Source organism: Lagopus muta, chromosome 28 (genome assembly GCF_023343835.1).
Source record: "Lagopus muta isolate bLagMut1 chromosome 28, bLagMut1 primary, whole genome shotgun sequence".
Classification (NCBI taxonomy): domain Eukaryota; kingdom Metazoa; phylum Chordata; class Aves; order Galliformes; family Phasianidae; genus Lagopus; species Lagopus muta.
The window spans coordinates 3,091,423-3,118,814 of record NC_064460.1 but is presented as its reverse complement, the minus strand read 5'-3'; the positions used below and the strand labels follow the sequence as shown (position 1 = coordinate 3,118,814).

The 27,392-nt window shown below is 64.0% G+C and overlaps 4 protein-coding genes across 4 annotated transcripts in view; 3 read left to right on the top strand and 1 right to left on the bottom strand.

Annotated features, from left to right (window-relative positions):
* The window catches only part of ESYT1 (extended synaptotagmin 1), an 8,146-nt gene extending 7,691 nt beyond the window's left edge, over window positions 1–455 (top strand). The window contains 1 exon segment of the mRNA XM_048928388.1: window positions 290–455. Within this exon segment, the coding sequence (XP_048784345.1) occupies window positions 290–455 (166 nt within the window).
* A 66-nt stretch (window positions 456–521) lies between these two features.
* On the top strand, window positions 522–1,968 carry NABP2 (nucleic acid binding protein 2). Its single transcript, XM_048928865.1, is given in 7 exon segments — window positions 522–624; window positions 719–846; window positions 848–858; window positions 1,159–1,230; window positions 1,320–1,395; window positions 1,710–1,898; window positions 1,900–1,968. Coding segments are annotated over 7 exon segments (609 nt in total). The 5' UTR covers window positions 522–545; the 3' UTR covers window positions 1,954–1,968.
* Window positions 1,969–2,841: 873 nt separating this feature from the next.
* On the top strand, window positions 2,842–9,957 carry SLC39A5 (solute carrier family 39 member 5). The gene is given in 10 exon segments (XM_048928387.1): window positions 2,842–3,105; window positions 3,221–4,040; window positions 4,108–4,282; window positions 4,566–4,735; window positions 4,807–5,148; window positions 5,150–5,336; window positions 5,519–5,599; window positions 5,677–5,762; window positions 5,764–5,868; window positions 9,799–9,957. Coding segments are annotated over 10 exon segments (2,136 nt in total). The 5' UTR covers window positions 2,842–3,094.
* Window positions 8,250–26,290, bottom strand: ANKRD52 (ankyrin repeat domain 52). Its single transcript, XM_048928856.1, has 28 exons — window positions 26,176–26,290; window positions 24,443–24,526; window positions 22,971–23,049; window positions 22,440–22,510; window positions 21,381–21,581; window positions 21,178–21,265; window positions 20,951–21,093; window positions 20,613–20,825; window positions 20,424–20,502; window positions 19,984–20,098; window positions 19,817–19,899; window positions 19,615–19,732; window positions 19,056–19,124; window positions 18,501–18,641; window positions 18,301–18,378; window positions 17,897–18,008; window positions 17,460–17,531; window positions 16,933–17,134; window positions 16,478–16,565; window positions 16,255–16,372; window positions 15,879–16,098; window positions 15,713–15,800; window positions 15,086–15,169; window positions 14,582–14,727; window positions 14,170–14,252; window positions 13,888–13,970; window positions 13,539–13,630; window positions 8,250–12,920 (listed from the first exon to the last, which is right to left on the bottom strand). Exons 1-28 carry the CDS (start codon window positions 26,200–26,202, stop codon window positions 12,676–12,678), a joined length of 3,222 nt encoding a protein of 1,073 aa, XP_048784813.1. The 5' UTR covers window positions 26,203–26,290; the 3' UTR covers window positions 8,250–12,675.
* Window positions 26,291–27,392: the final 1,102 nt, after the last annotated feature.

Sequence of the window (27,392 nt, the reverse complement as noted above, 5' to 3'; positions counted from 1 at the left end):
GGCCGCGATGGGTGGCGGGGCGGGGCGAGAGCGCCCCCTGGCGGTGGGGTGGAAGGGCGGAGGAGGCCCGGTGCCGCCATCCTCGGAGCCACAGCGCCTGACCCCGGCGGTCCCGGCCCAGCCGTGCGGTCGCCGTGCTCCTGCGGGGCCGCCCGACGGCCCCAACCCGCTGCTCCTCGGTCCCCCCCCCCACCCCCACCGCGATGTTCCGGTGCCCCCTTCCGTCCCCCACTGGGGTCCCGGTCCCGATGTTCCCCTCACGAACTCTGCCCCCACTCTCCCGGTCCAGCTCTTGCCCCACCGGTGCCACCTCGGTGTTCCGGTCCCTGTGCCCCCCCCCCCATCCCCATCCCCGGTGCCCATCAGTGCCCTCGAGTCCCCCTCGCTTCGGTATCCCGTTGCCCGTCCCGCCCCCCCACATCCCGCTGTCCCCCCAGTGCTCCCCATATCCCTGATACCCCGGTACCGGTTCCGTCCTCCCCCGTTCCGTCCCCCCCCCCCCCCCCCACTGACAGCCCCATCACCGCAGGGCCCCCCCCGGCACCATGAGCACCGAGACCTTTGTGAAGGACATCAAACCGGGGCTGAAGAACCTCAACCTCATCTTCATCGTCCTGGAGACGGGTGGGTGCCCCCCTCAACCCCCAGCCTCAACCCCCAGACCCCCCCCTGGAGCCCCCAGCCCTGACCCCGATCCCCTCCCCCCCCCAAAAAAAAGGCCGTGTGACGAAGACGAAGGACGGCCACGAGGTGCGGACGTGTAAAGTGGCCGACAAGACGGGCAGCATCAACATCTCCGTGTGGGACGACGTGGGGAACCTCATCCAGCCAGGGGACATCATCCGCCCTCACCAAGGGGTACGGGACCCCCCGTCTGTAGGACCCCATGGGACCCCCCATCTGTTGGGACCCTGTACCTGCGGGACCCTGTAAGATTGGGACCTTGCATCTGTAGAACCCCACAAGTAGGCGGCCCCGCACCTATTGGGACCCTGTACCTGTAGGATCCCATAACTATGGAGCCCCACACCTATTGGATCCCATATCTGTGGAACCCTATATCTATGGGACCCCCCCTACAGGGGCCCCGTATCTGTAGGCCCCTATAAGTGTGGGATCCCCCCCACCCCACTGACAGCCCCATCCCTGCACCCACAGCTACGCCTCCGTCTTCAAGGGCTGCCTGACGCTGTACACAGGGCGCGGAGGAGACCTGCAGAAGATTGGCGAGTATGGAGGCCGGGGGGGGGGGGCACGGGGGGGTCAGGGGGCGTGGGGGGGTCGGGGCAGGCTGGGTCCCACTGCCCCCCTCCCCGCAGGTTCTGCATGGTGTACTCTGAGGTGCCCAACTTCAGCGAGCCCAACCCCGAATACGTGGCACAGCAGAGCAAAGGGGTGAGTGGGGTGCTGAGATGGGGGGGGGACGGCAGGAAGGGGGGCGGTTGGGGACCTCTGGAGGGGATGGGGGCGTTGTGGGGGATGGGATCGTTGGGGGGTGTTGGGAGTGGGGGGGGGGATATCGGGGAGAAATGAAACCAGCGGGGATGTCTGGGGAGGATGGGGGCATCTGGGAAGAATGGGGACTTCGTGGAGGGCTTTGGGGGGGTGAGATTTGTGTGGTGGGTTGGGGGCATTTCATGGGGGATGGGGACATTTGGGGCGGATGGCGTTGCACCCCCACCCCACCCCACTGCCGTCTGCCCCCACAGACCCCAAATGAGAATGCGACGACAGCCGCCCCACAGAGCACCCCGGGCCCCCCCCCGGCCACAGCCGCAGCCCCCGACAGCCAGAATGGAAACGGGCTGAGCCCCGGGGGTCCCGCGCACCCCCCCAGCGCCCCCGCGCACCCCCCCAGCGGCCGCATCACCCGCAGCCAACCTGGGCACCCCCCCGGGCCCCCCCGGCCCCGTCAGCAACGGCAAAGAGACCCGGAGAAGCAGCAAGAGATAACAGGTCCGGACTGTGCTGCAGGGGGGGCCCGGCCCCCAGCACCCCCCCCAGCCTACAGCCTGGGGACCCCCCCCCCCCCACCCCGTGCCGAGTCCTGGCCAGGAGGGGCTGAGCTGCATGGCAGCCCTGTGACCGGGGGGGGGCGCAGCCCCACGTCCCCCAGCCGCGGCTTTTTGGGGGTGTCAATAAAGGTGGAATTTCCCCCCCCCACGCCTCGCCTGCTCTGTTCCCACTGTCCGGGGGGGCTCCGTGCCCCGCGCAGCCGTTGGGCCCGCCCCCCCCCGCGGCCGCTCCCGGGGTTGGGTTTGCACAGGTGACCCTTGGCCCCCCCCCCCTCCCCCGGTTGGGGCGCAGCAGTCGGCGCGGCTGCAGCTCGGGGACGGGGGGCGGTCAGCTGTGCTCCCCCCGGCCCCCCCAGGCGGCGCAGCGCAGCCCCCCCCCCCCTTTCCTGATCTCCAGGTGAGCGCTGGGGGGGCGGCGGGGGGGGATGCAGAGGATTCCGACGCGGGATGGAACCGGCACTGGGTGACACCGAGCACCACGTGCCCCTTGGGGGGGGTTGGCTCGGACTGGGGGGGGCACGTGGGGGACCCCGCACTGCAGAGGGGTGAGCGGGGGGGGGGGTTGTGCCTGTCCCCAGCCCCACTGCGTTGGACCACGTGAAAGAGGTGGGGGGACCCCACGGCACCTCCCTGTGCCCCTCCCCACCCCCAACCCCCTGTTCCCGCACTGGGGTTGGGGCTCCCGGACCCGGAGGGGGGGGGCTGCTCCCCGCATCCCGGCCGTAGGGCGGGGGATTGGGGGGGGGGGGGTGCTGCGGCCATAGGCTGTTTTGGGGTGGGGGTGCCTGTGCCCCGCTGGGGGGCGGCCGGGCCCCCCCCCCCCCCGTTATCTCCCTGCGCGGTGAAACATTAACTGCCGCCACAAAAGCTGCCCGGTTGCAAAACCTCCGTCAAGGACGAGCGGCACCGCGTGTCCCCCCCAGCGCTGTCCCCACGGGGGTCGCAGCACCTCGTGTCCCGCCCCTCCCCAAAGCCCCGGACCGGACGCGTGGCCGTGGGTTGGGATCCTGACGCCGTCTGTTCCTTCTCAGCCGCCCCCTCGGGCGGACGGACGGACGGACGGACAGACGGACGGACGGATGGCAGTGGGGTGCGTATGTGGGGGGCACGGGGAAACTGAGGCACGGGGAGGGGATGGAACCCGCGACCGCGGGCGCCCCGACGGCCCCACGCTGACGCCGCTTCTCCCCCCCCCCAACCCCCAGCTCGGTCGCCGGGACCCCGGGATCCCCGCGCCCCTCCGGGCTTCTGCTGCTGCTGTGTGCGTGGCTGCTGCCGCTGCTGGGGGCCGCGGGGGCTCGGGGGGAAGCGGAGCCGTCGGCGCTGCCCGAAGACGCTGCGCAGGAGCACGGCTATTACCTGCAGCAGCTCTTCGGGCTGTACGGAGCCAACGGGACGCTGCCGTCGGCGGGGTTGGCGCGGCTGCTGGGCAGCCTGGGGCTCGGCAGGGTGCAGGTGGTGCGCATCCAGCACGAGGAGATGGGACACGGCCACGTCAGCCACCTCGACCTCCTGGAGGTGCAGGAGGAGCGGCACCGGCACCGGCACCCGGCCTGGGAGCACGGCAGCGGGGAGGCTGCCAGGGACCCCCCCCCCCAGGTGCCCCCCCGGGACCCCCCTCCCCAGGTGCTCCCCCCGGTCCCCCCCCTCCCCCCCTGCACGCCCCTTCTCGGTACCCACGCCCCCAGTGCTCCCCATTCGCACCCCTCCCTCGTTCCTCCCCCGCTCCTTCCCTTTGATATCCCCCCCCCCCCCATTGAGGAAGCCCCTGGTTTCCCTCTCACAGATCCCCCCCATGCTGTTATCCTCACCCCACCCTGTGCTCCATTCCACCCCCTCCCCGGAGGTTCACCCCACTCCCACCCTCACAGCCCCGCACCCACCTGGACGGAGCCCCCCAGTCCCAGGACCACTCCTGGGGGCCACAGTGCCCCCCAACCCCCCCAGATGGACCCTTCCAGCTTGGGGCTGCTGGGCCGCATGCTGGGCCTGGACCACTCCGGATATGACCACGCACACAACTCCGTGAGTTGGGCTGGGGGCTGCGGAGCCTGCGTGGAGCCCCCCAGCCCTGAGCACCCCCCACCCGCAGTGCCTCAATGTGACGCAGCTGCTGCTGAACTTCGGCTTGGACGCGGCCTCGCAGCTCACCCCGCAGCAGTTCACGCTGCTCTGCCCCGCGCTGCTCTACCAGATCGACAGCCGCGTCTGCATCCACCACCGCGACGAGGTGACGTGGTCCCCATCGGGGGGGGCCCTGTGGCCAGGTAACCCCAACCTGTGCCCCCAGCGCTGAGCTGCTCGTCCCCGAGTCCCCCTTGCCTCCATCCCCACGCACAAGCTGCCTGTCCCCCAGTCCCCACCCCTTGGTCCCCATCCTCCCATCCCCATCGCCCCCCATCCCCAATCCCACATCCCAATCCCACAGCCCCACCCCGGGTCCCCACCTCCCTTCAGCCCCCTCCTCTGCTCCTCCACCCCACAGCCCCGCATCCCCACCTCCACATCCCTGGTCCCGACGTCCCCATCCTCACCCCCACCCCCTTGCAGCTCTGGGTTGGGCTCTGCTGGCCGTCGCCTTCATCAGCGTTCCGTCGGCCGTGGCCGTGGCCGTGGTGCCGCTGCTGAGCCTCGGGCAGCTCCACGCTCTGCTCTCCTTCCTGGTGGCGCTGGCGGTGGGGACGCTCTGTGGGGACGCCCTGCTGCACCTCTGGCCCCACGTAGGTACCCCCAGGGCAGCGGGGGCGGGCGGCACGGAGCGGCACGGCCCTGAGCCCCCAACCCACCGCAGGCTCAGGGGCAGCACCAGGAGCCGCCGGCGGTGCTGCGGGCGGTGCTGCAGGGCCTGGCGGTGCTGGGGGGAATCTACGCGCTGCTGCTGCTGGAGCTGCTGCTGGGAATGCTGCGCCGTCGCCGTGCCACCACGGTGGGAACCGCGGGCACCGGGAGGGCGCGGGGGGCACCGCTGAGTCCCGCTGTGCCCACCGCTCTGCTCTCCTCCCAGCCCCATCCCCACGGAGAGACCCCCGAGGCGGGCCGCGGGGGTCCCGGCCCGCGCTGCCAGGCGGTAAAGACCCCCCCCACCCCCCGGCGCCGTCGCACCGACACCGTCGCACCTCGTGCGCCCCTCTCCACCCGCAGGCGCCGAGCTGCGCCGTCTGACGGCCCCGGAGGTGGAGGCGGAACCCGAGGGCCCCCCCGGGCCCCACCACGGACACTCCCACGGCCCCGCTTTGCCCCCCAACCCCGCGGCCGCTGATCTGGCGTGGATGGTGGTGCTGGGAGATGGCATCCACAACCTGACCGACGGGCTGGCCATCGGTGGGCAGCGGGGGGGGGGCTGCGGGTGGTGGCAGGGCGGGGCACGAGGGGATGAGGACGCACGGGAGGTGCGAGGAGGCGAAGGGACGGGAGCACGGGGGCAGGGCTGCGCGGAGGGATGCGAAAACGCGGTGGGGACGCGGGGCTGAGCGCTCCGACACGGAGGTCCCCTCTTCCCGCAGGCGTTGCCTTCTCCCACAGCCTCCCCAGCGGCCTCAGCACCGCGCTGGCAGTGCTGTGCCACGAGCTGCCCCACGAGCTGGGTAAGGGTGCAGCCCCCCCCCGCCCCCAGCCCCCCCCCCGGACCCCTCACCCCACGCCCACCCTCCTCTCCCCGCAGGTGACCTCGCGGTGCTGCTGCAGGCAGGCACGGCGCCCCGCACCCTCCTGCTGCTCAACCTGCTCTCGGCGCTGCTCTCCCTGCCTGGGGGCGGCCGTGGGGGCGGCCGTGGGGCAGAACGCGGCCCATCTCACCCCGTGGATCCTCACCGCCACCGCCGGCACCTTCCTGTACGTGGCTCTGGCTGACATGGTAAGGGCCGGCGGGGCTGGGGGCGGGGGGCCGAGCTGCGCCCCCACTGAGCCCCCCGCTCCACCCCAGCTCCCCGAGGTGCTGCGGGGGTCCCGGCGGGGGGGACGTGGGGCCGCTTCGTGCTGCAGAACGCGGGCTTCCTGCTGGGCGGCGGCATCATGCTGGGCATCGCGTTGGCCGAGGGCCACCTCAGCGCCTGGCTGCAGCCCTGAGGGGGCGGCGCCCGTGAGCCCCCGCCCCGATGGCCGCTGGGACCCCCAAAACCCAGCCCCGGGTTCGGACTTTCTCCCCTCCTCGTGGGACCCCTCTGCCAACCCAGATGAAATGCGTGCAGCCAACCGCGGGGGCTCCGTGGGTCGCAGCTGCCAGACCCCAACTCCGCGTCCGCGGGGGGGGGGGGGCAGCAGGACGGACGCTGGGCCCCCACCCCTCTTTGGTGGCACCGCAGAGCTCCGGGTCTGGCAGCGCCGGCGCCGGAAGGAACGCGATCCCCTGCCTGAGAAAGGACAGCAGAAGAGGCGTAGAAGCAATAGCATTTAATAAACATACTCGATTCAAAGCCACAATATGAATAACAGGACTTGGTCGCAGCTTACATTGTATAAAATAGATCAAGTCTGAATGCGTTTTATTTTATTCCTTTTTTTTCCCCCCCTTTTTTTTCGTTATTTTTTTTTTCTGCTGTGGTTCCTTTACTCCCTCCCTCCCCCCATCCCTCCCCCAAAGGTGATGCATCCATGGGACATCTGAGACGAAAGGAACTGCTCACAATGCTCAGCACGGGGACGGGGCCGTGGGGCGGTGTGGGGCACAGCTCTGTGCTCTTCCTACAGCCGGGGGGGTGAAAACGGAACCGGGTCGGGGCTCTTGGGACAGGACAACGCTTTGGGGCACGGCTCACAGCGACGGCCCCGGGGGGTCGGGGGTCACTGGTGGTTCGTTTACTGCTTGTAAATTGCACATCAAAGCGCCCCGCTGGGGGACGAGGAGCTGAACCCGGAGGCAGCGCTGCGTTGTGCTTGGAACCGGCGGCGGGGGAAGGAGCCGCTGCACCCGCAGCAGCGCCCACATCTCTGCCCTCCCCCCCCCCCCCCACACGGAGGTGGGCGCACAGCGGTCAGCGCGGGGCCCCTCCGGTGCCAATGGGGCAGCGGTGGGGCGGCGGTGGGGCCCGGAGCGGAGCTGCCGCCGTCCGGTTGTCACAAGAGGTAGTGAGAACAGTGCAGAAAGGACGCAGCTCAGGGCGCTCCGTTCCCAACCGCTTTGCTGACGCTCCCCAGCCCCACAGATCGGCTCCGGGGTGCAGCCGAGGTGGGGAGGGGGTGTGGGGTCACCCCATGGGGCTCGGCTCACTCCGGGCTTCAGTAAAGTGCTGCCAGCGCCGGGCTGGGGGAGGCGGGACCCCCCGGGAGCGCCAGGCTGAGCTGCGTGCAGCCCCCCCAGGGCTCTATTGCTTTGGGGAATGGGGGGCTGCACACCCACTCCCCCCATTTGGCACCGCTGCGCCGCGAGGCTCCGAAACGCCCCCAGAGCTCTGAGCAACGAGAAGGGGAGCGAAGCTTCCTCAGCGCCGAGGAGGGCGAGGAAAGGGCAGAACCTTCCAGGTACCCCTAAAGGACTCCGGAGGAGACTCAGGGCACCAGAGCTCCCAGGACACGCCGTGCCCGTGGCTGCACAGACCCCAAACGGCTCCGACCCCGTCCCAAACCTCCCCCGGCGCTGTAGTGCAAAACTCAGGAATGGAACGATGGCATCAGCAGCGAGACGCCCAGCCCAGCTGCAATCCTGCTGCCTACGGACGGCACGACCCCAAACTGCTCACACCGACCCTAAGGGCACCGGGACCCCAAAAGGCACTCACACCAGCCCTAGGACAGGGCAACTCCAGACGGCGCTCACACTGACTCCAAGGGCAGCGGGACCCCAAACTGCACTCACACTGAGCCTACGGATGCTGGGACCCCAAATGGAGCTCTTACCGCCTCTGTGAACAGTGAGACCCCAAAATGTGCTCACACCCGACCCTAAGGGCAGCAGGAACCCAAAAACCGATGCTCACACAGATGCTAAGGGCAGCAGGACCCCAATCGGCGCTCACTGACCCGGCCGGAGCCCGGCCCACATCCCGGCCAAAGGATGGACAGATGGACGGACGGACAGCAGCTCAGCAGCACAGGGCAGCAGTGGGGGCAGAGCGCAGCACTTCACCCTCTGGCTCCCATTTCCTGCAGCACTGGGTGAGAAAGGGAAGGGGAGGAGAGGAGAGGAGAGGAGAGGAGAGGAGAGGAGAGGAGAGGAGGAGAGGAGAGGAGAGGAGAGGAGAGGAGAGGAGAGGAGAGGAGAGGAGAGGAGAGGAGAGGAGAGGAGAGGAGAGGAGAGGAGAGGAGAGGAGAGGAGAGGAGAGGAGAGGAGAGGAGCCAAACCCCGTGGCCGCCCCGCGCGCGGCTCAGCCAGGGCCACAGCTTTCCATGCGATCACTTTATTGTCTCAAGACGAACAAGGGCAGTGGGACGGGATCAGTAAGGCCACGTTTCCTCTCACCATTTCTTTTCCTCCTTTGCATGGAACAAGCGCAGCCGGCGCCCCGGCCCCACGCGCACACGGGGAACACGGGGACGCAGAGCAGCCGCTGCGCCCGCCTGCCGGTGAGGTCTGTCCTACTGCGTCCACAGACACGTTTATGTGCATGAGGTGCGGAGGGGCAGCGTTCACACACAGGACGTGGTGAGCACACACAGCTTGCGGCAGATGCCTTCCAGTCCTCGCAGATGCCGCCCCCCCCCCGCCGCCCCGGAGCTCCGCGCTACGAACCCGAAAAAGCGCCGCTGGGAGAAGAGGTGCCGACAGCTCCTGGATCCTTGGAGAGAAAGGAAGAAACAAACAGGAAAGCAAAAGAAAAGAGGAAAAGAAAGGGAGAAAAAGCCAACTACCCCGAAGCGAACAACGCACGCGTGTTCCGAATGGAAAGGGGGGCTTTGTCCTTTGGTTTCTTACGAAGGCGAAGTGGGGCGCGCTCTGCACGGCTCTGTGGTCCCTATGGGGGCAGCGGGGGGACGCAGCCCCGGCACAAAACGAACCACAAAGGTTTCTGGGCTCTCTGCTTTGCTCCTTGCTTTGCCCTTTGCTCTGCGCTGCGGCGCTCAGAACCCAGCGTCGTTCCTGCGGAGTTTTTTTTTCCTATTTTTATCTTTTTTTCTTTAATCTTTTTTTTTTTTTTTTTGGAGCTTTCGCTCTGTTTTCAGTGCTGCTTTCGGACCTGTCAGCCTCAGCCCCGGGTCGGCGGGGCCGGAAATCAGCGGCGCTTTGGGTTGGGGAGCGGATGGGGGGGGGGCGCAGGGACGGGGCCTCGCATCTCCCGCAGGAAACGAATCGCCTGCAGTCGGGAGCAGCAAGGAGGAAACGCAGCGAGCGCCTCCTCAGCACCGCTGGTGGTCGGGGGCTGCGGGGGGCGTCAGGAGGAGCCGTGGGCCGCCTTACATTCAGTGTTTGTCAGCAGTTTTATGGCTCAGGCGGGCGCGCGGCCCGCGGCTCTGGCAATGGCAGTGCAAATACACCTTTCCCACTTGAAATGTATTTGTGCTGTTTTCTCTTTTTTTTTTTTCTATTTTTTTTTTCCTTTTTTTTTTCCCCTCTCTCTCTCTCTCTCTCTCTCTCATAACACAGCTTCCCTTTCTTCATTCGTTCCCTGGAAACAAAACTCTTTCCTTTTTTTCTTTCTCTTTTTTTCAAGTTAAAAAAAATCAAAGACTAAAAACAGAACGAAACCCAGCGCCGCTCTCGCCATCCCTTCCTTCGCTGCTCTGCACCCTGCAGGACGCCCAAGGCCTCACGCTTTCACAAAGTGCTTATTCCTTGAAGCAAGTGCTTTGGGCCGGGGGGCGGAGAGAAACTTCCTGTCCTTTTGGGGGCCGTTTGTCCCACACCCCACAGCTCTGGGGGGCCGAGGAGCCGCCGCTCGGCGAGCTCTGCACCAAACGTTGCCGCAGGAACGCGAAGCAGGAATGGTCCGACTTTGGCATGGAGGCGGCGGCGGAAGCTTCCCTCCGTCCCTCTTACAATGCACTGGGAAACCACCACGAATCTCGTTGAGCAAAAGAACGCGTTATCACCGAACACTTGGATTATTACTGAAATCGTCAAGCTGTGCTGTCGGATGAATGCGATACAGCGTTAAAGGAGAACAAGACTGGAGCTGCGGGGAACGCGGCCGCGCTTCCCCCCCATCGCCCCCAGCCCCCGACTGCGGCCGCGCTGCTGAAACCTCGCTTCACTCCACTGTCGTTATTATTATTATCGTCATTATTAATAATAAGACACGAGGGGAGAAAAACCTCCTCGCCAAGAGCAAGGGACGCGTCCACACGAAGCTGCAGGGAGGAAACGAGAAGCCCTTACGAGGTCGCTTTGATTGTCTCATCGTCCCGTCGTCGCGTTGAGCGGCAACGCGCAGTGCGGACAGAAGGCAAAAGGGGCCGGGGTTGGAAAAAGGAACCGAAAAGCGCAACCGAAATACCGAAAACAATCTAAAGGAGAGAAGGAAAAGCAGCTCTGTGTGCTCTAAGGAATTCTCTCGTCCCGGGTGCAGCAGAAGCCGTGACGGACCGACCGCCAGCAGCCCAGGCCGCGGGGCTCCGGTCCCCATCTCCCAGCGCAGGGAAAGGAGCCGGGAGATGAGGGACGCGGCAGCCATGTAAACAAATCTCTTTTTTTTTTCCAGTTCTCCTCTGCAGAATACTGAAAAGGATCTTCAGAAAGGACCTTTCGATTCAAGTTTCGTGAGCTCTGGTTCCCCATGAGGTATTCGGCGCAGGAAGGCCAGCGGGAGGACGGGGTGAGCGGGGAGCCCCGGGGGGGGGGCAGGGAGCCGAGCAGCGCCGCCGGGGAGCAGCGGGCACCGAACCGCAGAGCTCCTGGGACACAAAGCGCTCGCAGCCGGCGGCCGCTGCTCCCCTTTGGTTCTGAGGGCTTTGGTAAAAGAGAGCCGCAGCGCGACGGGCGCCGCCTGCGCTGCCCAGGGCCGGCCTGCGCCAGCGCCACGGAGCGGCTCCAGCAGCAGCGGGGAACGACGCCGATTTGGTTACAGAAACGCCTGCCTTCCTGCGCTGTGCAGAACCGGGAGGCAGCGCAGGACACGGAGGGGTGGCTGGGAGGAGCGGGAGCCGAGCGGCCAGAAAGCGGCTGAGAGCAGGACGTGAGCGGGACAGGAGCAGAGCACAGCCAGCCGTGAGCAGGACGCGAGCAGCCCCGAATCCGACACGAGCAGAATCCAAGCAGGCCACAAACAGCCCGCAAACAGCCATGAGCCCACATGGGAGGCCACCAGCAGGAACAAGCGGGCTGCAAGAGAGCCGTGAGCGCACCAAGAACAGGATGCAAGCAGGAGCCAAACCATGCCACGAGCTGCCATAGCTGTGAATGTGCCACGACAGGAACCAAGGCAGCCAGAGCTGTGAATGTGCCACAACACGAACCAAAGCAGCCACAACAGCCACAAGCAGAGTGCAGGCAGGACGCAGCAGCACCAAGCTGTGGCTCCCAGCCCTGCTCTCTCCCCCAGCCCAGGCCGGAGCCAAAGCCAGCAGCAGCACGGACCGCAGGCCGCCCCCTGCAGCCCCCCCCCTTGGCTCCCCGCTCTTTGGCCTCGCAGCCTCGCCATGCGGAGCGCGGGGCGCCAGCTCTGCGCCTGCTGCTGTTACAGTAATTCGGAAAGAAAAAAACAAAACGGAACAAAAAAACCCAGCAGTGCAACGTTTCTCAAATGCTTCAAACCTGCCTTTAAATACGATCTGTGAGATCAGAAAAGAAAACCCGACACAACAAAAAAAGCCAACGATCCGACAAAGGCGCGAGCCACTAAAACCTGCCAGCGAGCTGCGGTAGAAAAATAAATACAGACCTATCGGGGGTGTGAATAAGGACGCTGAAGTGCATTTTCTTCCTTATTTAAAGGCTGAAGGTTTCAGGTTTTTTTTTGGATTTTTGTTGGTTTTTTCAAGGTAAATGCTTGTTTCTTTATAAATAACCTTTTTTCTAACAAAAAGCAACACTGACTCTGGCACGGCAGCAGCCACGCGACACGGAGAACAAAAACTCTCTTAGGATCCGACATCTTATCAAGAGGAAAAACAAAACCAAAAACAAACCAGAAACGGAAAACCAACAGAATCCCTAAAGTGCCTGGCGTGGGGAGCGAGGTTCCAGCAGCGCCCGCAGACCGCGGCGTCGGGCAGCAGCGCCCGCTTTTGCATAAAAATGACAGCTGCCAAAAGGGTGTTTTAGTGTCCCAGGTACAGTAGATCTCGATTCAAGTGTCTGTATTGGAATCGGAGGATGAGCACGAGAGAAAAGCGACTCAGAGAGGAGCGTTACAGCGGCACCTGGCCAGGAGCGAGCGCCCGCCCCAGCGGCTGCACGGCACCCGGCCCCAAAGCACACCAAGAGTTCAGGCTTCCCCGTCCCAGCGGAACCGATTCGATCCGCCCCAAAAGCGGGAGCCAAATTCTCTTCCCACCAGCAGCCCCGCAGTCAGATGGTCCCCATTAGCCGCTTGGTTTGTTTCTAATTGAGTTTTTCTCGTTTGGGTTCTGTGGCTGCGCAGCCCAGGAGGTGCTGGGTGCCACACGAGGGGGCTCAGGGCAGCCCTGCTCCAGCAGCAGCGCGCCGCCGCTCAGCAAGAAGAAGCGTTGAACTCTTGGTGTGCGCGGCCGCGCTAGAAGGCCCGCCCAGTCTTGTTCTCCTTTAAAGTGCCCTATATTTATAGAATTTCTAAATAAATATAATAAGATATTAGGTCACCCATAGTTTAAGCTACTCCGAGTAACAGCCGTCCAAGCCGATGGCGCCGTGCCGGTCCTTGCCGTAGGGGCAGGAGCTGCCGTTGGGCAGCGCCCCGCAGGCCGCGGTTTTGGCTGCGATGCCGCAGTTCTTGAGGAGGTTGAAGCTGAAAGAGCTGATGGCGTCTTTAGGTGGGAAAGGCTTCATGGTGGAGAGGATAAGTGCCAGGCAGTCGGCAACGTCCTTGTTGGGGGCGCACGCCAAGGCTGGGGTGTGACCTGGGACAGAGCCGGAGGTGAAGGGGCTGCTGCCAGGACCCCCGGCACGGCCAAAGGGAGGAAGGGGCAGGGAAAGTCTCTCGCTTTCCGGCTCCGCGTCACCCTGCGCCCAGCAAGGGGCAGCTTTCATCCCGTCCTATCTCAAAGGACCCTGCTCCTGGGCACCAGCGGTCCCTGCCCTGCTTTGAAACGTGCTGGGATCAGCGGGAGGTGAGCTACAAAGCCTCGGAGCCCTGGCAGCGGGGCAGCACTACTGGTATTTTTCACAACCTGAAGGTGTTCCAGCAGAGCAAAAACTGCTGGGATAAACAGCTTCTGGAGGCAGCAGCCAGCTTCTGCCAACTTACAAGCAAGTCAATGGCTTATCAGCGGCCCAGGCTGGCACCTGGGCAAGCGAGCCCAGGAGACACATGAGATAAAAAGCCCAGACGATGCATGAGGTTAAGACACACATGTCTGAAAGCCCCCAGGACCCAGGAATGCCTCTGCAGGGGCAGCAGGGGGTCGTCATCATCACGCTGACCGAGCGCACGCAGCTCAGACGCAGAAGTGGGAAATCCCAGCCCACCGCCTCCCCGCGCCGCCCCGGAGCCCCGCGCGGCCCTGAGCAACACGCACCTTCTTCATCCACAGCCAGCACGGTGGCACCTCTGCTGAGCAGGGCCTGGACAACGGCGGCCAGCCCGTTCCGTGCAGCGATGTGGAGCGGCCTGGGGAGGGGAGGCAGCGCTCAGGGGCAGGCAATGCAGCCACCGGGCCCTGGGGTGGCAGGGCCGCCCTCCCCCAGCATTGCACGCGTTGGAATCAGCGCAGGCATTGGGGCTGATGCTCACGGCACGCACCAAACGCGTGCACCTCCTTCCGCCATCCTCTTTTCTCTCTCTCCTCTCACCCAGGCCTCACCACCCCCCCGGAAAGCCCTGATTTCCACCCCCCACCTCCCGGTGCCAGCTGTCCAAATACTCACATCTGCAGAGCACTGTTACTTGCATTGATAAGGCCAAGGTCTTGGGTTTCCCCCAGGATCAACAAGGCACACTTTTCATGACCCTGTAAAGGAGAATGAACTGCTTGTAGCACACAAGACGGGAGCTGGGTGCTGCCAAAGCTCAAAGCAATTCCCTGGGATTCAGAGACACCCCCAAACACATCCTTCTGGAACGGCTCACCACTCCAGAAGGGTCTGCAAAGAGAGCTGATGTTTCCTACACTCCCTTCCCTGCAGTGCCCCTGGGCTCCGGCTCCCTACCTTGCTGCAGGCCAGGTGAAGAGCTGTGTTCTTGTTGACATCCAGCACAGTTATATTTGCTTTTGCTTGGTACAGCAGGAACTCTGAAATGAGGAGGGACAGCTGTCACGAGAAAGCGAAGCTCAGACCACGGCAGCGGGAGCAGCAACCATACGCTGAGGGGCAGCAGAGGCACAGCCTGGCTCCAAAGGACCCCAGAGGAGGCAGAGGGGCCTCGCAGCCCACGGTGGGGAAAGCAGCTGTGTCGGTGGGGCCGACAGCCCCAAGAGAAGCTGAAAGCACTGCAGCCCCCAAGCAGCGAACGCCTCCGCTCCCCCAGGGAGTCCCAGGCTGCTGCAGGACATGGATGGCGTGGTGGCAGCCCCCTGCCGACCGGCCGTGCCTGGGGAAGGGGCGGCTGCTGCTCACGTACCAACGGCTGCGGTGTGCCCGTTCTCAGAGGCCATCATGAGGGGAGTCCTCCCCAGCTTGTCAGTCGTGTCCACCTCGGCTTGGTGGCGCAGAAGCAGCTGTAAACCATGGATGTTGTCTGCAAAGGCAGCAGCGTGAAGGGGTGTCCTGGGAAGAGGAGAGCTCAGGTAAAAAGAAGGGCACAGAAAGCACCGCAGCAAGACTGCCTGGGCCTGGAGACACGCCTGGGGACATCAGAGCTGGAACTCAACCATCTTAACGGCCCCTCTTCCAACCCAAACCATTCCACGATTCCACGATTTCAGGACAGGGGAGATGCAGAAGCAGCAGAATTGCTTTTCTGCACTGGGTGCAGCCATTCCCTCCCACAGCCACCCCAACAGGCTTCTAAGACAGGTCAGGTAGCGCTGCTGCCACTCTCCTGGTGGGAACCAGCAAGAAGGAAGAGCTGCAGGAGTCACAGCCACCACTCAGCAGCTCCACAGAGAGCAACGCCTGCGCTCACCTTCCTTTGGCATCTCTGCTATTAACAATCTTGGCACCTAATGCTTCCACCAGCATTTCAGCAGTGCTGTCCTGGTTGTTAATTCTGCAGTGGGGACAAGAAGGAAAGTTACAACAAGACTCAGCAGCATTAGCATGGCTGCAATTGGAATGAGGAGCGGGCTCCCGAGGCTCGAGAGCCATCGGCAGCTGGTCTGGAGTTGCTCAGAGTAAAACACCCTTTCTTTTTTTTGACGGCAGCCAAGGAAGCACAACACCGTGTCACAGAACTGCTTTGCTCATCCCTCTGCTGTCAGCTTTCCAGGGGCTGACCCTCTCACCTTGGCAGCCCCACCAAGCTGGCACGTGGACCTCCTGCATGCCAGCCCTGGCTGCGCTGCACACAGCCAATAGACAGATGCCCTGCAGCTCCCAGCGGCCCTCCCACGGTCTGGCAGCCACCTCTCTGCCGGAGGGGAGCTGGGACAAAAGGGCTGTGTAACCCTGAGCTGTTACTGCCACCCGGAGAGGAGCCCTTGGCAAGCAGGACAGCTTTGGAGCTCCATCTGCAGGCTCCAGCCTGCTCTGGCCCTGCACCCCTCTCCCACGTCACCTGGTGAGAACCCAGGGCAGCCCCGACACCACTTACACTGCACAGTGCAATGGAGTAAAGGGGTTTCCTTCTAAGTATGCAAATGGATTGTGTTCAAGTAACAATTCAAGACAATCTTCATGCCCTGTGAGGGGAGAGAGACATAAGGCCGTCAGCACCCAGCCAGAGCAGAGGTGGGATGGCGCCCAGCCCCGGCTCTCACCGCTGTACGAAGCCCAGTGCATTGGTGAGTAACCGCTGTAGTCCACCACAGAGTCCAGGGGGTCAGTAGAGAGGGCTGCCTGCAGCAAGGTCCTCAGGATTTCTAAGTGCCCACACGCCGATGCAAAGTGGATCGGGGTCCGGCCTTTGAAATCCCGACACAGAACGAAGGCATCGTGGTCCAGCAGAGCAGCCAGGCAGTCCTCACAGCCTGTTACAGCCTGTGCCAGAAGAGAGGACGAGGTCAGAGGAATCGGGCTACTTCACTGAGGACTCCTGTGGCAACAGGAGCCCCTCACTTGTCCTCCGAGCAGCCCCACGTAGGAGGCATCAGAGCTGAAGCTGCAGGGCTCCAGGCGCCCCAGAGATGCACTCACCCCCCGATGCAGGGCGGTCCTTCCTCTCTTGTCAGCTGCGTCAGCTGTGGATCCCTTCTCCAGGAGGAGGTGGACGCAGTCAACGTGGCCGTTCATGATCGCCAGCATCAGTGGGGTTCTGTGGGGAGGAGGGGGCTTGGCACCGCGCTGCGCTCAGGCGCTGCCCCCAGGCCTGACCACCACCCTGAGACGCAGCCCCAGAGAAAGGCGCAGGCGAACTCACTGGCCGTGGATGTCCATGACATCGGTGATGTCTGCCCGCTCCCCGCTGTCTATCAGGAGGTGCAGGGAATCAGTGTTCCCGTTGGCAGCTGCAGACAGCAGAGGAAAGGCGTCACAAACCCGCACCGACGAGTCCCTCCTTCCAGCTGCCACCACAGCCAAAGGTGCAGACTCGTGCTCAGCAGCCGGGCACACGTGGCTGAGCAAACTCATTACAGGGTTGCTAGGCTACAGGGCCGACAGCACACGCACACGCTGAGCTGGAAACACGTGTGTGCAGAAGCCGCTGGTGTCCTTTCCCAGCTGCTGCCGGGCAACCGGGCCCCCAGCTTCTCCACAGGCGCAGCGCCTGCCCCATGCCGGCCCTAAGCCCCAGCCGTCTCCCCTTCCCCGATGAGCAGCTGGGGAACAGCTAAAGGAGACCCCCGGCTCCCTCGCAGCCCCCAGCCTCATTACCTGCAGCGTGGAGAGGGGTCCACTTCCTCTTCCTCTCCTTCACCAGGGCGGAGGCGCCATGGCTGGTGAGCACCTCCACGCACTCGGTGGAGCCTCTCTCCGTGGCGAGGTACAGGGCTGTCCGCCCCTTGTGGTCCCGCACGTCCAGGTTCACGAGGGTTTCTGCAAGTGTCTTCAGGGCTTCACAGTGACCATTATAGGCCTGAGGACAGAGCGGGCGACGTCACCGCAGCGTCCAGAGAGGCTGCGGCCTGCAGATCCAACCCTGGGACGGTTCTGCTGCCCCCTGCTGCGCTCCCACCCCACTCTGCCCACACGCAGCTGAGGCAGCTGTGAAACAGAAAGAGCAAGGAGCCCCAAGTGCAAATCAAAGGGACCTCGAGCCCCGGGCTGCTGCCCCCCCTCCCGCTTTGCCCCACGCAGCTCTTTGGACAAAATGGAGCTGCTGCAGCTCTCTAGGGCACAGCGAACCCCAGCTCAGAGCCAAGTGCCCTCTGCCACCCTGGGGCTGGGCCAGCCGTACTCACAGCTAAGTGCAAAGGGCTGACTGGAATGGTGCTTTCCACATCCTCCAGGCAGTTAAAAGACATTTCCAGGAGCTGCGACAGCCAAAACACAAACAGTAAGGGCCCCCCGAAAACACGCCATCGTGGAGGCTTCCACACCCTATCTACCAGCAGGCTGCAAGGCAAAAACAGAACCAACTCATCTGCCCTGGAATGATGTGAACTACAGCAGAGAACCTTCCTTAACCTCACCAAGGCCCAAGTTCTTCCTCTGTGCTACCATCAGCACAACGGCTGCCGAGAATCCCCGTGGAATTTAATCAAACCCACTTCCCTTCCTTCTGAACAAACAGCACTGCAGCACTTCCAATGCACACAACTGGACGCTGCAAGGCTCCAGAGGTCCTCATGGGGGCCTCCCCCACCCCCTGCAGCACACAAGGCTTTGCTTTACTCACCAGTTCAAGGTTCTGCCTGTTGCCATACGCAGCTGCATAGTGGACAGCCGTGTATCCCTGCTTGTCCCGGAGGGATGGGTCAGCACCATTATCCAGCAAGAACTCTAAACAACTGCAGCAAGAGAGAGAAAGGGAGATCAGGAAAACAGTGAGAGTAGAGAAGCATGCCCAGGAAGGGACCTCCTGCTCGATCTGAGAGCAGATGCTGTATGAAACCCTGCTGGACACGGAGCGCATGCAGACGCCCTGGGGATCAGGGCTGGGGCGATGGCCAAGGTTTGCTCAAGAACCAAACCAGCAGGTGTTTCCTCATTGCAGCTCAGCTCAGCGCAAGCAGGAGTGAAGTATTGCCCTGGGAAGGGGTGAACAACAACCAGTGTCCAGATGGGGCTGCACGGACTCACAAGAATGCCTCCTTCATCCTGGACTCCTTCAGTGGCTCCTCATCAGTGTCATGGCTGTTTCCTGAATGAGTCTCTGCTCTGAAGGGTCAGAAGCTGCCATCAGTTTGCTGACCATCCCCCTCCCCCCTCCTCACAAGGCACGGCTTGGGGAGGCGGCCGGGGCACAGCAGAGCATCCCCCCGCTCAGGGCACACACTCACCTCCTGTACGTGTCCGAAGCAGCAGCATAGTGTAAGGGGGTGCAGCCTTTACAGTCAGCCTCGTTAATACTGGCTCCTGCAGTGACCAGCGTCACTGTACACTGATAGCTGCCGTTGGCAGCTGCGTAGTGCAGTGGAGTCCTGGGGAGGGGAAAGGAGAAAGGGCTGAGGAGCACCGACTGTCACAGGGAAACCTGGGGGCATCGGCAGGACCCAGGGAGATGCCCACCCCAGCTGCCGAGCTGCACCTCACTTTTGGGCAGCTGCTCTGTTTAAAGAGCCAGAGCCAGACTCCTCAGGGAGATGTGGGGCTAAAGCAGCAGCGTATGCAGGGCACTACATCCAAAAGCCTCCCTGGAGGCAGTGTTCTGTCTTCTGACACCAAGCCCAAGCCATCAGCCTGCCCAGATTCAGCTGGCATCACCTCCTAAACCTCAGCTCAGCCCCACACTACTGCTGGGAGGCTGTAAACACCACACACAGACCTGGGAGAAGCCCAGCCCAAACCCAGCTGCTGCAGAGGAACCACCTTTGCAACGCCCACAGCACGCTTACCTTCCGAATTTATCTCTCCTCCTCAAGTCAGCACCGCTGCTCAACAGCAAATTAAGACATTCAACGTTCCTACAGGAGTTGGGGAGACGAGTCAGACACAGACGAGAAGGCAGCGCAGCAGCAACGCTGACTCCTCCTAGTTGCAGACAAGGCAGCTGCACTCCTACCCACACAGCCTGGCTGTGCGGAGCTCAGCGCAGCCCGTCAGCTGCAGCCACGGCTGGATCTGCTCGTGCAAAGCCCTCCAGCAGCATCGCCCCCATGCCTCCTGCACTGCCAGCGCCGCCCTGCACCGCGCGGCCAAACGGCACCAGGCGTTCACACGGCCAGCTGAGCCCTGCTGCTCTTCTGGCATCACACTGCGAACCCTTCCCAACCTCGGCCAAGCGAGCACTGCAGCTCCACGTTAAATAAAGGCCAACAGTCCCAGGGCGCAGAGGCTGGGATGCATCAGAACCAACACCCCCACACGGCCCAGCGGCGCCCCGTCCGCTCCTGGCCCTCAGCACACATCCCGACCGCCTGCCCAGGGCCCAGCGGCAGGCAGCGCTCAGCTCACCCTCCGGAAGCAGCAGCGTGGAGGCAAGTCCTCCCAAGGTTGTCAGGTGTGTTGATATCAAAGCCTGCAGACAGCACGTGCTCATTGCTCAGCGAGGAGACGATGCTGTACAACTGACCTGCGGGGCAGAGGGCAGGGAGTCAGGGCAGCGCAGCTCTCAGCCCGAGGATCCCCCGCAGGCAGGGGCAGCCCGGCCACTCACCTGAGGAAAGTAGCTTACGACAACAGTCTGAAAATCCAAAGAGAACAGCTAAGTGCAGAGGGAACATGTCGTGGATCCCACGCCTGCAGGAGAGGGGACGGGCTCAGCGCGGGCCCTCCTCGCATCCTCCAGCCCAAGGAGGCAGGGAAGGGAGAGATCTTCCCTACCTTGCAGTGTCAGCACCATTCGTCATCAAAGTACTAATTAGCAGCTCGTGGCCATATCTAGCAGCAACGTGGAGGGGGGTATTGCCGTATTTGTCAGCACAGTCAATCTCACTGCCTGGAAAGGGAAAGCCGAGCGTTACCAGCGGATCTCTGCACTCTAATCCCAGGAAGCAGCCTTGCTCTGAAAGAGGTTCAGGCTGAGCCGGGAGCAAAGAACACGGGCCAGGCTGCTCTGGTGGCTGTGTCCCATCTCAGGACGCGGCTGACAACTCGAGTCCATTCTGCATCATGCAGGACAGCTGCAAGCCGCTGTCTGTGCTGGGAGCCCACCTGCCAGCCCGGGGCATTACATCTCCCCTTGTCCCCCAGGAAGGGACGCGTTCAGCCCCCTGGGGGAGGCACTGAGCAGCACAGCAGCAGGATGGGCAGCAGCCACTCACCATTCTGAATGAGGATCTGCGAACGCGTGAACCGCCCGTGGATGGCAGCCATGTGCAGGGGGCTCTTCCCTTCCTTACTCTGCAGAGAGCAGAAGCGAGGTCGCGTCAGGCTCCTGTCACCACCCCAAGCTCCCCCCAGGGCAGCGGACCCCCGCATCCCCACCCAGGGCTCAGCCCTCGGCACCAGACCTGAAAGTTGACGTCAGCCCCGTTGTTGACGAGGAGCTCCAGGCACAGGGCCCCGTTGGTGGAGACAGCAGCAAAGTGCAGAGGGGTGAAGCCCTTCTCGTTAGGCTGATTGACGTTGGCGCCGTAATTAACCAGTTCATTGGCCACAGCATCTTGGCCCATGTAACAGGCGATGTGAAGTGCAGTGTTACCGAAGGAATTTGGTTCGTCGATCTGCGGGAGCAGCAAACCCAGAGGATTCGGGGATTGAGAAGGAAAAAAAGGGGGAAAAAGGGGCAGCCACAAAGCAGCCCACGCTGCCAGGCTGCCCGGCTCCCAGGGCCCGGCTGCGGCCTCACCTCCACACCCAGCCGCAGCAGGTGACGCACAACCTCGATCTGCCCGCTGGCCGCCGCCGTGTGCAGCAGGGTGTAGCCCTTCTTGTCCTTGCACGCCACGTCGGCTCCCCGGGCCACCAGCAGCTTCAGAACTTCCAAATGCCCTGCGGGAAGGAGAGGTGAGAGCCCACGGGCACAGAGCACACTGCGAGGCGAACCCATGGGGCGACGCCTTCTGGGGGACCTACCCAGAAAAGCCGCCCAGTGGATGGGCTGGCGATCCTTCTTGTCGCAAGTACTCAGGCTGGCCCCTTTGTTTAACAGCAGGTTCACCATCTGGGTGGAGTAGAGCAGCGTGAGGGGCCTGGCTGCCGTCCCACCCCCCCCCGGCGCAGCAGGAGCAGCCCAGATGTGGGGACACGGCGAGGAGCCTGCGCCCCTGTGCACCCACCTCGAGGTGGCCGCTGTGCACGGCGTGGTGCAGCGCCGTGCGGCCCGTGCGGTCGGCGACATTGACAGTGCTGAGCAGGGGGATGATGGCCTCCACACACTTGGTGGCCCGGTTGGCAGCGGCGACGTGCAGAGGCGTTTGCCAATACTTGTCGCGGGCATTGACGTCTGCCGAGTGCTTCAGGAGGAGGTGAAGTGCTTTCTGGCAGGAGCAGAGGAGAGGAGAGCTCCAACTCAGCCTGCTGGAGCCACAGGCTCATCCCACCCGAGCACAGCTGTGAACTGCAGCCGCATGGGGGTACTGGCACGGGAGAAACGCATCTGAGCCGCGGGACGTAACAGAATGAGGGCTGGTTTGTGCCCAAGGAGGTGCAGAGCACCAGAAGGACAACGAGCAGAACCCATCAAGCTGCACTCTACAGCGATTCCCTTTTTGCTGACAGCGGCCGTGCGCTGCAGCCCCACACTCGCAGCACCTCCTGCCTCCTGGACATGCAGCGACTTTCCACACGCTCCCAGCTTGCAGCAAACGCCTCTGGCAGAGCTTTGCGCTCACGCATTTCATCTCCTGCCTGCTGCCAATCAGACAATCCACAAGACCAGCTGATGTGTGGTAACTTGCCCTGCGTGTCAGATTCAGAGCTGCTGAACCCTGCCTCCAACCAACACGGCAGCAACGTTCCTTGCTCTCAAGTAACTCAAAACGGGACGGAGTTAAGCAGGATGAAGTTAAGCCCACGAAAGCCAAATGTCAGGAAACCTTTCCAACAAGATCTCCTGGAATCGGCTCCAAAAAGAGAGAGGGAGCCCCATTACCCATCAAAGAAACATAAAGCTGGATTAACCAAAGCCCTTGGGAAGGGGGAAAAGGCAGGAGGGCAGCGTGGGGAAAACACGCGCTGGCTCCTGAAGGAGGCAGGGAGCAGACAGGGTCTTCCCCAGCTCTCATTGGAAGCATCTGCGTTACGAGGCCACCCTCTCCCCACTCCAACAGAACCATCCGAGCCAAAGGCAGGCAGGACAGAAGAGGAGCAGCGCTCCTGCTCCCAGCAGCACGTACCTCATTGCGAGAGGCCGCAGCGCGGTGCAGCGGGGTGAGCCAAACAGTGTCCTTTGCATTGACATTAGCACCTGAGGAAGAACGAGAGCAGAGGCTCAGGAACAGAGGTGCCCAGCTGCTGCCACGCGGGGCTCCTGCAGGCACGAGCAGCAGCCCTGCTGCAAAAGGGGGCTGTGCTGAGCTTCAGGCGAGGACAGAGCCCAGGAAAAGCCACATCCCTTAAGGCTCTGCCAGCTCCCCCCCGAGCCAAACAGCCGCAGCAGAGCCCCGGAACGCAGCTCCCTCCTGGCTGGGTGCCCTCCTCTGTTAGTTCAGCTCCACGCTGCTTCGCCATCTGAACAAACCTCTGAGGATTACAGCAACGTTTCCTAATCTTTCCCTGCTGCAATCCCACTGGCTTAATTACGAGCACAGGGGAGTTTGGAGGGTGACCAACCCCTCCTGCTCTGCACCTCCCAGCGCAGAAGGGATCAGAACGACTCCCTCAAGGCAGCCCAGTGCTGAGCAAAACGCCCGAGCCCCGGCCCTTACCTGACAGTATGAGGAGCTCGAGGATTGCAACATCTCCTATGTAGGCAGCAGCATGCAGAGGTGTTCGTCTTTCTTGGTCCTGAGCAGGGATGGAAGGAGCTGCCATCAGCTCTGAGAGCAGGGGAGCGCTCAGCACAGCCCCTCCTGCCCAGCGCAGCACAGCAGGTGGCTCAGGGCACACAGTGGGAAGCTGCTCCAAACAAGCCGCCTCCCCCCACGGGAACCACAGGCAGCTCCTGCAGCCTGCTGGAGGCCAGAGAGGCTCGCAAAGCCCCTGTCCAAGCCTTGGTTGGATTGGCTGAAGAAAAAACACCTTTCACTTCTGTTTGCTCAGGGCTGGGCCCTGCGCTGCCTCTGCCTCCAGGCACTCAGCTCGGGCGCTCCTGGGGAAGTGCCACGTACCAAAGCTGGGAAGCAAGCAAGGGGAAAGCTGGAAGAGCACAGCTCGCTTCCAGTCCCACATTTTGTGCTGGGGGGGAAAAGTAATTGTTTTTCAGAGAGCTAAGCACTGGGAAATGGTGGCAGTCTCATTTTTTGCAGCACGCTGAGCTGGCACGGCCAGGCAGGAGGATGTGAAAGCGAAACCCAGCTGGCAGGTCAGCAAACAAGCAACAACATCTCTAAACCTGCACGCCAGAAGGAAATTATGCATCAACAATCGCGGTTTTATTCCCTCGGCAGCTGCACGAGAGCCCTGCAAAACAATCCCAACACTGACAGCGAGGACGAGGCGCTGCCCAGTCCCTGACCCAGGCAGGCACAGGGAGAAGCCCTCAGCCCTTCACACGCAGACCGTGCCACCACGCTCTGCCACAGGCAGCAGGCAGTGCTACAGGGGCGGCGCAGAGCCCAGCTCCGCAGCCCAGCAAGGCGGGGAAGCAGAACACTGCTGCGCTCGTGGCTCAGCGCTCGGGCTGGGAGCGCGGCGACTGCTGAGCTGGCGCTGGTCCTATGGAGGAAATGGGGTGTGCACCAAGGGGGGACCCACGGGGCGTCCCAGAGAGGAGCAGCACCTTCCGGCACCCACCAGGCTCACTCTGCTTTGCTGACCAGCTCCTATCTTCCTCCCTCCACTGGGAATAACCTTACGGTTGGGTTCTCGTCAAGCTGTTCTGGGTCAGCATCCCAAAGAAGTAAAAGGTGAAGCGGCGGCGTGGCAGAGCTGAGCCCCCACGGGAGCCCCCTCCCCTCAGCCCACCGCCTCCCAGCCACACTCTGCACCACAGGAGGCTTCAGGAAGAGCTCTCCAGGATGGGAGCCCCGTCCTTCCACACACCCCATTTTACACGATGGAGGCCAAGGGACGAAACACAGCTAACAGTGGCAAAATCCTGAATTGACTGGAGCCCCCAGCTCTGAGCTCCCTGCAGCGCCCACCCCAAGCCCCCCAGCAGCCCATGGCCCCCCAGCGCTGCTGGGAAGCGCAGCGGGAGCCGGGTGGAGGCCTGAGCCGCAGGCTGGGCAGCACTCACCAGTACGTTGATATTCTCCTTCTGATTCAGCAGCGACCGCACTTCCTCTACATCGCGGTTGAAGATGGCTTGGACCAGAGGAGGCTGCAGAGAGAGGGATGGGAGGGAGGTGAAGGAGGGAGACGGAGCCCTGAAAGCCGAGCGCGGTCTGTGCGAGGAGCAGGACGGGGTGCTGAGCAGCTCAACCCGCACCAGGGACCGACCTCAAAGCCAGCGGAGGCGGTTCTCATGGCCCGGTATCTTTTAGCAACGGGGATCGATGCATTCGTTTAAAACCAACCTATTACTTCAGCAAAGGGAACCCAGCAACCATGGCTCTACAACTCCCCGTTTCAGCTTCCATGGGTGAAAGTCTTGCCTTCCTCAATAATTCTGCACCGGGGGCACCGTAGAATACTTTTATCTTTTGCCTCGATGGCTTTGCCTCACAAGAAGCCCAGGAGTCATAATAGAACACTTTTATCACCAGCTGCAAGGACACCTTCCTTGGTGCCACGCACCCTGCTCTAAAAGCTGCTCGCTGCGGCCTAGCAAGCAGTGGGAATTGCTTGGGAAAGGAAAAAGCCACTGAAGGGCCTCAGGAAAATGGGGACGGAGGAGGTGGGCACTCGACCACCCTTCACAGCACTGAGCGTGCCCAAAGGGACACGAGAGTCCTTGGAAAAGAGCGAACACGTGTGCCCATACAGTGCACAGACAGCCTTAGCTGTTCAGATGTGGAACCTGAACTCTGAGAGGCTGCTTGTTTGTCACGGCGCCTGGTCTGCATGGTGAGGAAGAAAGGCGTGCTGCTTTCTAACACTGCACTGGGGTTACAGAGCTTTCCTCCTAGATTCCGGCTGACAGCACGGATGGGTTTTGGACGGGGAACGCTCAGAGGCTGAGTGCAGGACGGTGAACCGCAGGGTGCCCAGACTCCGCTCAGTGGGAGATCTCGGATTTTTCACCGCTCTCCCATCCCTAAAAGCGGCGCCGCATCCCCCGCGTTTGGTGGGGCAGCAGCCACGCAGCCCAGCGCTCTGCGCCCAGCACCGCCGGCTCCCGCAGCATCCACCTGAGAGCCGTCAAAGCCGGGCAGCGCATCCCGGCTCGGAGGCAACGCGTGACTCATCCCGTCGGAATGCGGCACACGGCATCCCTCGGTTCGACGTTAAAAAACGCAGAAATGCGATAAAAACGGGCAGGCGCCGGCAGAGGCACCGCGCCGTCACACCCACCGCCCCCCGCGGGGCAGCGGAACCGCTCCGGTGACCGGAAAAATAAAAAAAGTTCTCGTGCAGCCGCAGCCGCGCGCCCGCTTCCCCCGCCAGCCTTTCCCCTCCCGCGGCCGCGACGCTCCGCGAGGATCGGACCCAGCCGGGCCCGGGCGGAGCCCGCGGGGGAGCCGGGCGGCAGTGGAAGCGGCAAAGGGCCACGTGCGGGCGGCGCTGCGGGAACCGCGGCCGTCCCAGAGCTGCGGGCCCGCGGCCTCCCCCGGGCCGAGCCCCGACCGCGCTGCGGCCCGGCGGCCCCCACCGCCTCGCCGAGCGCGGATCCCGGCGCTGCGGCGCCGCGGGGGGGAAGCGGGGGTTCGGGCCGGGCCCGGCAGCGGGTTGCGGTCCGGCGGGAGGCCCCGCGGCCTGGGGCGGCGGCCCGGCCCGGTGCGGAGCGCGGTAGGCCGCGCATCCCCGGACTGGCGCGGCGGCGGCGCCGGGCGCGCTGCGGGATCCGCGGGGCGGACGCGGCGGCCGTACCTGGTCCGTGATGCTGAGAATCCCCATCTCGGGGCGGCCCTCAGCGCTCAGCTCCCGGCATCGGGCTCCGGCCGCGGCGGCTCCGCTCGGGCGGCTGCGGGGCGGGGAGCGCCAGGGCCCGCCCACCGCCGGGGAGCGGCCGACACCGCCGGGCCGCAGCGCCGCCGCCGGCCGTTACCACCGCCAGCACCGGCGGCGGGGCGGGGCCGGGGCCGGGCCGCGGGGGTCGTCGCCCCCATCGGGCCGGGGCGCGGGAAGGCGTCGGCAGGGACGGGGCGACCCGGCCCGGGAAAGGGGAGCCGAGGGGCGCCCGGCACGTGGGGGTCTGGAGCTGCCGCGGCCGGGCGCGGACGCGGAGCTCGGGGCGCTTCCTTCGCTTCCCCCTCCCGGGCCGAGCGGCCCCGCCGGCTCCCCATCATCCGTCCCGCGCCCCATTGACCTCCGGTTGGGTTCCCCGCCGGGGGCCGGGGCTGCCATCGCGGAACTCCCGCCGCCTCCGGGCCAGTGAGAGGCCGAGGCTGAGGCCGAGCGTTGCGCCGCGTTACGGAGGCTCCGCGACGAGCCGGGAGCTCCGCGGTAGAACCGGCCGGGGGCGGCGGGCGCCACGAGCGCTGCGGCCCCGCACGGCGCCAAGCGAAGCGACGCCTTCACACCGCCACGTGGGCGGCGCCTCCCGGTGCGGGGATGCACAGCCCGGCTCCGCGCGTTTCCCCGGCCGTGCGCACCAGTGCTGCACGGAGGGCGGCTTTTGCTTCGGTGCGACGAGACCGAACCGGGGAAGCGAGAAAAACGAGCCCTGAGCGCTCAGCGGCGATGCCGCACGGAGGGTCGGAGGAGCCCCGGCCCGAGGGAAAGGGAGGAAAGGAGCGAACCCGGGCGGAACTACAAGTCCCGGCGTGCCTCGCGCGGCGCGGCCTACCGCTCCCGGCGTGCCTCGCGCGCGGGCACCGCCCGGCCCCGCCCCCCGGGCCGTGACGCGCGCGGGCTCTATGGTGACGCGGTGACGTCACGCGCGGGGTGAAAGGTCACGGCGACGCCGGGCTGAGGGCAGCGGAGCCGCGTCCCGGCCCCGGTCATGGCGGCCCGGCGGCTCCGCGGGGCCCTGCAGTTCGGGGCGCGGCAGCGGCTGCGGGCGGTGGCGGCGCCTCCTGGGAGGTGAGCGGCGGGACCGGGCGGAGACCGCGGGGACGGACGGGGACGGGGACGGGAAGGCCTCG